The 9,458-nt window shown below is 39.9% G+C and overlaps 1 protein-coding gene across 2 annotated transcripts; it reads right to left on the reverse strand.

Moving 5' to 3' along the window:
• Positions 1-954: 954 nt before the first annotated feature.
• prokr1b (prokineticin receptor 1b) lies at positions 955-9,115 on the reverse strand. 2 transcript variants are annotated; one of them, XM_030442447.1, is made up of 3 exons: positions 8,813-9,115; positions 7,290-7,951; positions 955-2,058 (listed from the first exon to the last, which is right to left on the reverse strand). In XM_030442447.1, exons 2-3 carry the CDS (start codon positions 7,751-7,753, stop codon positions 1,335-1,337), a joined length of 1,188 nt encoding a protein of 395 aa, XP_030298307.1. In that variant the 5' UTR covers positions 7,754-7,951; positions 8,813-9,115; the 3' UTR covers positions 955-1,334. The 2 variants fall into 2 exon arrangements, with proteins under 2 accessions (XP_030298307.1, XP_030298308.1); XM_030442448.1 differs by lacking the exon at positions 8,813-9,115 and having other exon boundaries at positions 7,290-7,970.
• Positions 9,116-9,458: the final 343 nt, after the last annotated feature.

Genomic DNA, 9,458 nt, shown 5'->3' on the forward strand with positions numbered 1-9,458 from the left:
AGGTGTATAAAAGCAAGCACTAGGCATGCAGACTGTTTCTACAAACATTTGTGAAAGAATGGGTCGCTTTCAGGAGCTCAGTGAATTCCAGCGAGGTACTGTGATAGGATGTCACCTGTGCAACAAGTCTAGTCATGAAATTTCCTCACTCCTAAATATTCCACAGTCAACTGTCAATGGTATTATAACAAAGTGGAAGCGAGTGGGAACGACAGCAACTCAGCCATGAAGTGGTAGGCCACATAAAATGACGGAGCGGGGTCAGCGGATGCTGAGGCGCATAGTGCACAGAGATCGCCAAATTTCTGCAGCGTCAATCGCTACAGACCTCCAAACTTCATGTGGCCTTCAGATTAGCTCAAGAACAGTGCGTAGAGAGCTTCATGGAATGGGTTTCCATGGCCGAGCAGCTGCATCCAAGCCAAACATCAGCTAGTGCAATGCAAAGTGTCAGATGCAGTGGTGTAAAGCATGCCGCCACTCGACTCTAGAGTAGTGGAGATGCATTCTCTGGAGTGACAAATCGGGCTTCTCCATCTGGCAATCTGATAGACAAGTCTGGGTTTGGCGGTTGCCAGGAAAACAGTACTTGTCTGACTGCATTGTGCCAAGTGTAATATTTGGTGGAGGGGGGATTATGGTGTGGGGTTGCTTTTCAGGAGCTGGGCTTGACCCCTTAGGAACTCTGAATGCTTCAGCATACCAAGAGATGTTGGACAATTCCATGCTCTCAACTTTGTGGGAACAGTTTGGGGATGGTCCCTTACTGATACCAACATGACTGTGCACCAGTGCACAAAGCAAGGTCCATAAGGACATGGATGAGAGAGTTTGGTGTGGATGAACTTGACTGGCCTACACGGAGTACTGACCTCAACCCGATAGAACACCTTTGGGAGGAATTAGAGTGGCGACTGAGAGCCAGGCCTTCCCGTCCAACATGACCTCACAAATGCGCTTCTGGAAGAATGGTCAAAAATTCCCATAAACACACTCGTAAAACTTGTGGAAAGCCTATCCAGAAGAGTTGAAGCTGTTATAGCTGCAAAGGGTGGACCGACAGTATATTAAACCCTATGGATCAAGAATGGGATGTCACTTGAATTCATATGCGAGTCAAGCAGGTGAGCAAATACTTTTGGCAATATATGTAATATGTATGTCATTCCAGTAATCAATATATTGTGAGGGTTTGACCTTCCTTGTGGTTCAGGATGCCTGTAATCTTTCCAAAATGTGATTTAAACATGAGAAATGTGCGGTGTTAAAGTCATGACAGTCAAACATCATGTGACTTCTGTATATCAGCAGTCCAAATCTAAATGAGTGTTATTTTACAGGGTTTCTTCTCTACACCTCAGGTGAATGCACTCAATTTCCTCTGTTACAGGCATGGAGGAGGTCCGAATATCCATCTCGTCTACAGTCTTATTAGGGGCATATGTCGACCTCCAGCGCAGCAGTACAATCTTCCTCAGGTACTTGACTGTGTTGTTCTTGACGCTGACAAAACAAAAGGTATTGATCATGCTGTTGCTCATTGCAATACACTCTATGATGTAGAAGGCGACGAGTGAGTTCTTCTGACGGGAGATGAGTGTTGGATGGAAATCTCGCAGGATGGTGAAGCCATAGTACGGCGCCCAGCACAGAATGTATGCTGTCAAGATTGCTATCAGGACCATCACTGTCTTGCGGCGACAACGCAATCGCTTCCTAATCTGCTCCGTCTGAAAACCTGGGACATTCTTGAACCAGAGCTCACGGGAAATTTGGGCGTAACACACTGCCATGATGATCACAGGCGCAACAAACTCCACAGCAAAAACCAACAAGAAGTAGGACCGGTAGTAGGCCTGCTGGTCCACAGGCCAGATCTGGGCACAGAAGACTTTGTGAGTGGTGGGGGTGGTGCCACCATGAGGATACATGGTCTCAGAGGCAAAGTAGGCAGAGGGAATGGATATCAGAATGGGGACAATCCATACCCCTGTAATCAGGCAGTAGGCAGTTTGATACTTCATACGAGGCCGGAGAGGATGGACTATAGCCATGAACCTGGAAAAAAAGAGATCTATTGTTACATCAAATAATCAAGGAGTGTGTACATAATACAAAACAAATAATTTGATTTGGCAATCAAATGGCTCTCAGTCAATCATGGAAGATCAAACTACAATATACAGTGGTCTATGATTCAGAAGAATCTCTGATCCATATGTAAAAGCATGACAGTGCACTAAATTGAGTGGCAGGCCCTGTAAATTCACCAACATAAAATTGTTAGTGATTCATGTTTTTTAGAGATGTAGTTTATATCTATATGTTTATAAAACATGTTTATTTATTCATTACCATGGATTCAACCTCTTCAGTGTCGATATGGAACCCACATAATCAAAATTATTTAAAAAATAGGTATTAATTAATCAATATATATTACATATTATATATTTATTAGGGCTGCCAAACGATACATTTTTTAAATCGCGATTAATCGCATTTTGTCCATAGTTAACAATGTTTTTGGCACATTCTTTTCTGTTCTAAATGTACCTTAATGTATTTTTTTCATGTTCTTAATACGTTTAACAACATAAGAGAGGGCAAATATGCTTGCTTTATGAAAATGTTTATTCAACACTTCAAATCATGCAGGAAAATAAAAGGCTCAAAAAATATCACCTCACCCTAAATGTGATCAAAACATGGTGATGTCTGGACGTCATGACACCATTATAATTGTGTTGTATTATATATTTTTCTTGACGTTGACTGCATTGGTACAATTTGGGCTTGTCATTAAAATGTCTTTAAATGCTATAATGTTTGATGACATGGAATAAGGAGAGGACTGGAGTTTTATATGTTGCTAATGAAAGCTAACTGCTAACTGGTGCTTACTTCTAGCCACCATTAGCTAGTTAATTCAGTTAGCACTTGGAGCTAGCACTTCTATTAGCTGACATCAAACTATCAAAATGTAATAATGAAGACATCATGGTTGTCAACTTTGCATTAACAATGACATGATGAAAATGACACTTAATGACACCAGTCATTAGCATTCACTTAAAGCAATATTTTGTATAAAGTGGCATTTTGTGTCATTTGGAACCACCCACAGTTTCTGAGTGCAACACTGCTGTTGTAAATACAAACACCAGGTGTGTAACAATCTTTAATACGTATTGCCGGTGCTAACTACAAACAAAACTTATTATGTCAGAACAATGTTATGTGTTGAAAACATGTATCTAGAACTAAACATGTATGTATTGGAGTGGCAGAGACCATTCACTCTATTACCCTTCACTGTACCATGTTGATGAAGGTTCTCAGTCATCTAGGTCATGGTAATTCAAAATGCTATACCGCAGGCAACTGGACATCAGTTTGTGATGACGTTTCACCTTCACGCTTCTTCAGTTCTAACTAACCAGAAGAGAGTTGCAGGCTTTTAAACCCTGGCTGTTTTATCCCCTCCATGCTAGAGCTCTGTACAAAACCTCTGATAGATTCAGAGCAGACGGAGAGGAAGAGACGGAAAAAGAACAACATCGTCATTCCTTATGTTCGTGGTAATATCTGAGAAACTCATCACTTATTGGGGATCTTCAATAAACATATCCCAGTTCACTTCAAACCTACCAGTACAATAATAAGGGAGAAACTTGTCCATCCTAAGAACAAAATACCCAGGTATAAGCAGAGTAATGTAGTGTATGCTATTAAGTGCAGGCAGGACTGCATAGATTTGTACATTGGGGATACAAATTAAACCTCTCCATAAACGAATGGCACAACACAGGAGGGGTAATTCGTCTGGTCAAGGCTCTGCTGTCAACTTAGGTCTGAGGGGGAATATCATCCCTTTGAGGGCAACAATGTGAACATCTTGGCCAGAGAGGACAGATGGTTAAAAGAGGAGTCAAATAATCCATCCATGTCAAACTGGAATGACTGCCTTTGAACAGGGGAGGTGGCCTACGAAACTACTTCTCACACACCTTCAATGCAGTTCCATCCCCAAACAGCTTGACAACCATTGATCTTGGGCTAACCTACCGACCCACAAGTGGCCCTAATGACGCTGAAACTCAGAGTTCACACGTGTCCTTAATGACTGTATAAGGACACGTGTGAATGCTGAAACTCAGAGTTCACACGTGTCCTTAATGACTGTATAAGGACACTCCCATACACAGTTTAAAAGCCTGCAACTCGCCTCTAGTTAATTAGAACTGAAGAGGTCTCTTGGATGAGAGGTGACATGTGTTCTAGAAAGTGTGGACAGTCCAGTTGCCTACAATACAGCACTTAGAATGTCACTCTAACATCAACATGATTTTGAAGCTGTTTTTTGAGGTGAAAAGGTGAGATAATGTTGCTTTAAGTTCGAAAATAACAAGTGTTCTAAATTTCAAATTGCAATATCATTACACGCAGCATCCTCTTAATTTGATTCCGACTGACATATAATGTACTAACAGCAGATAAAGTTGAGCTAAATGTCACCAAATAATCAGTTTGGAGGTTAATTTGTCGACAAGACATGAAATGCTCTCTTAATGCGCCAGTTAATAAACAATTCAGTTAAACCTTTTTGCATAGATTACTCATCTAAATGATTAGCTTAATCTTATTTTAAACATTCCATATGTATTTTTGAACTGTGTTTTCCGATTCTACAGCAGCATTATCATTTATACATTCTCCATAACCTCCTGCACCCAGTAGTCATGTTGAAGGATGTATTGACTGAACGGTAATTTTTAATAATTACTTTGGCAGACAAAACAGTCATTATCCAGCCTCAGCATTGTAAAACTAAATTATGCATTTTTATGAAACTGTCAGTGTTGTGCACACTCATGCACCCACATACATTATGTCTCCCTACATTAATGTGTGTACTCCAAGGAATTTTCTAAATGGAAAGAAACAAATCTAAAGAATTCTCTAGAAGTAGATCAAATGTTTAAAATAAATATAATAAACATATATATATATATGCATACATACATACATACCTACATACACACACACACATATACATATGTGTATTTATATATATATGTGTGTATTTGTAGACAACAGTATTTGTATAAGGCTTGGGAATTCATTGCTTAGATACATTCTCAAGTATAAAAGTGCCATAAAATAAAATTTATAATGGTGTCTGTTTCCTCATATATTGTTTTCCCATGTTTATTTTGTTTACTTATTCAAGGAGACACTTTTGGCATCTTGCACCTGGAACGCTTTGAGGTCGAAAGTTGGAAGTTTCAACTAGGACATTCCAACCTCTGATGTTGAATGGAACGCAGAACAAGTCATGACAGTACATATCCACTATAAATCAAGATCAACAACAAGATTTCCCAACATTAAGATTTGTCAGGCAACTACGTTTACACATGATGGGTGCATAATGGAAATTAATTTAGCTTTGATTTCACCCATTGTATACTGAGTTTGCTGTGCTCACAGAGAAGGGCGATCTGCCACACTCAGTAGATCTTCTCCACCACTGTTGGTTGTTCTCGCTATCCTCCCATTATCTGAGCACAGTGATACGAGCTCTTAATGGGAGAGGAACCAGATCATTGATCACTTACCCTACACTAGCATCAGCAAGACATGCAAATATTAATTGGCCTAATGTTCACCACATAGTTGGTTCCCCTCCTGGTGATACTACGAGGAAAGTTTCATGAAGTGTCGAGCCTTCTTAGTGTTTTGAAAATAGCGATTTTGATGCTATTGTAAAAGTGCCCCTAGCACTCCCATTGAAAATGATTTTGACCTGAAAACGAAAATACGGTCAATCTTAGAAGTGGCGCTTTCGTTGTTATTATGCTTTTACATGAAAGTTTGACTCGGCTACATTCACAGAAAAAGCCTACGTTGCATTTTGGCAAGAGTTTCACTTTAAAATAGCAGCTTTGACTGCAGACTTCTATGCATTTGGTAATACTGATTGTTGTATTGTTCATGAGTGTGTATCGTTTTTTTAAATGTCGAATCCCAGTAGAATACATCTTATGTCTCTGAGGTCAGTTGAGGGACTGCATGTTCAACCCTGATTCCCAAATAGTTGGGTTGTTTAGAATTTAAAAAAGAAAGAAAAAAAAGAGTAGTTTAAGCTTTAAGCTAAGTGTCAGCTAAAAACAACAATATCCTTCATGCAACCAAGTGTTTCACTAAGTGGTGAGCCAAGCTCCATCAATGCGTGTGACAAACCCTTTTATACTCAATCATGATCACCTTTTACCAATCAACCTGTTTAATTGTGTTTCTGAGTCTTTTGTTGCTCCTGTCCCAACTTGCATGAAACAGGTAGCTGTCATCAAATTCATAATAACAAAAATCCATGAAGCTGATTTGGTAAAACATTCATTATATTGTCTCTGTACTGTTTTTAATTGTGCAAAAAGGGTTTGCAAAATATTCAGTTTTGTTTTATTTCTGTTTTACACACTATCCCACATTTTGGAAACAGGGTTGTCCTAAAAACAGTTTGGTTGGATTTTGGATAGATATTCATTGATTCATACACAAAGCATGCAATTTCAATTTCATGTTAAAATTCCCTATGTTACAGTTCACATCCCTCTCCCTGATTCTGCTTGCAGCTTGTCTTTGTACATTTTGAATTAAGATCCTTCTACAGCCATTTGTTATTTCCTTTTCCCTCTTTGATATATACCCATAAAAAATGTTGGACTTTACATAGCCTTTTAAGTACAAGTGAAACATGTTTTTACTTTCATCTGTTATACTGTACATCAAGACAAATCTGAGCACCTAAATCTCAACTTCATGCCAGTTTAGGTCATGAAAACGATAGCATCATAGATAAAAGCAAAACCTCCCCATGAGATTGAATATATCAGCAGCTATGAACCAGCAGGTTCTTGTACAGGTATAGTATTTAACAACAACATTGTACTAATTCAGGTACATTTCAGTTTGGTTAATGGTCTGTTGTAGCTTTTTTTTTTAATCCAATGAGACACCATGTTTAAAATATTGCTTTTACAATACAATATTACGGAAAAGGCATTTGTTTCAATATCTCTATTTTTCCTTGGAAATGGCACAAAAGGTGATTGACTGCAATGGTAAGTTCATTGGATAGGGGAGATAGTGACTGATAAAAAGATGGGAGCTTTATTGATCTGAATCTGCACACAATACTTGGAAGATATCATTTGTGAAGCCCGGCATGATCACAGGGACACATTCATAGACCAACTGAAATATCAAATATATAACAGACTCACCTGTCAACTGCAATAGCAAGCAATGCATTCGTGGACACATAGAGTGATACTGTCCGGAGATAGTTGACAGAGGCACACAGCACCAGTCCATGATCCCAGGAGAGCTGTTTCACCACATAGTAGTCCACCAGGAATGGGCAGCACACCACTGCCACAATGAAGTCCGAGATGGCCAGGTTGGCGATGAGCAGATTGGTGAGGTTGCGGAGCTTTTTGTAGCGTGTCAGCGTGGCGATGAATATGAAGTTTCCCAAACCACAGACGAGCATGATGCAGACAAGCACCAAACCAATGACAATGGTGGCCACAAAGAAGGCCTGGCCCTGCGTGGTGTCTGGGATATCACCAGGAGGGATGCCATAGTCCATATCATAGTTGTCCATGTAGTGATCCATCTTGTCTGTTGGAAGACTCCCCCGCATCTCTCTAAAAGCATCCATGTGGCTGATGTTGGAGTCCCCCATGTCTTCGCACACCCTCTTATTTTGGTTCAGAAAGACTTTTGTTTGACAATTTGCTCCAACAAATTGGCAGAACAATTATGCTTTGTTGTGCATGGTGCCAGTGTATCCTCAAAATCTGACTCCTTATTAAGTTGTTTGTGTGGAAATGGAAATTTGAAGAGGGTGAATCATCTCTTAAAAATATCAGCAAATCCTCACCTAGAAAAAAAGATTTTGGTCTCAGCGTTAGTCATGCAGGGGTCAGGATGGCAACAAGATACAATCAAAACAAATTACAATATCTCAAGGCTCTGGGTGTGACCATGCTGACACGTGTGACATTTCTATGGTATCCTCTGATGAAAAATGTTTTTGGGTGAGGTCATCATGTCTGGCAAAGGCTTTTATGTAATTTATGAGGAGCTTGTCACTTTACAGCAAGCCAGTGTCATAGGACAAGGCTTAGCGTGATGACAGGGCATTTCTTATGCTGCAAGGGGGGGGTCTCACTTGAGTCGCATTAGGGGAAGAAGCAGAACTAGAATTTTAACCGATTCATGGTAAGAAAGAATACATTTAACAAGTGCATACCATATTTGTACTGTTACATTGGCACAAGATAAAAAGCACACATTCCTATAATCTAGAAGAGAAATGAAGATGATGTCTTTAGGTTTTGCAAAGATTACTTTTTAATGGGTAAAAATTAATTAAAAATGTGATGTTGTTTCTATTTCTTTTTAATTATAATGCCATGCAAGAATATTTTATATCTGCAGAACTAGAACAAAACAAATCTTTGCATTATATTCGGGCTCTGAGGCAGATTATAATTAAAAGTGGCTCCATTAAACTGCAGGGGGTCTCAACTTGAGTGTTGGGCACATGAGTTCCAAGATATAATTGCACTATTGAGAGAAAGACTGTGACGGACTGTGAATTTAAAATTGAGTAAATAGAGTTGAGATAAATACATAAAAACAAACTCAAAGGTAACTCCGGGCTGACAGAGATATGTTTTCCGGCTTATCGCTAAAAACACAATGAATGAAAACAAGGGCAATTCAAAAAGACACTTACCAGTAGACAAAAGCTTCCGCGCCTTTCCTCGACTGAATAATAACAATAAAAAAATAGAAATAACAATGTCTTAGAATATGTGAGTTCTCTGCTACTGGAGAATCTCAGTAGTGGTGACAGCGGGGTCGCTCCATCAGCCTCCCTCAGCATTAATTGAATCTGCAGCCTGTCCGCTCCGCTCCGCTCTCATCTTCCTCCTACTCCTCCTCCTCCGGATCGCTTCTTAGAAAGACGAAAAGTTGCGTCTGTTTCTCTTCAGCTTCAAGTGAGAAATACCAGGATGACGCGCGGCGGAGACAAAAAACGCACGTGGCGCGTCTCCCAGGAGTGTGAGGGAGAGAGGCGGTTGCGCGTGCTCGCCAGGGGCTGTGATCAAAAGTTCACCAGCTAGATGGATGCGTCTGAAATCACTGTCCATGGTATGCGTGCGTTTTCTCAGATCAAGACACAGTCACTCCTTCATTTATGTCATCCAGGCCTCTTTGAAAAATATCTCAACAGGTGGATGCGACATTTGACAACACTCATTTTGGACCCATTTTCTTCAGCCAAGAAAACCATGGCCCGTATGAAAATTTCGTTTTTTGCATTTGCAAGGTGACCTGATTGGTGGGTGCATTACTTGGCGCAAAAGAAAAACGACTTA

This window comes from Sparus aurata, chromosome 15 (assembly GCF_900880675.1).
Source record: "Sparus aurata chromosome 15, fSpaAur1.1, whole genome shotgun sequence".
NCBI lineage: Eukaryota > Metazoa > Chordata > Actinopteri > Spariformes > Sparidae > Sparus > Sparus aurata.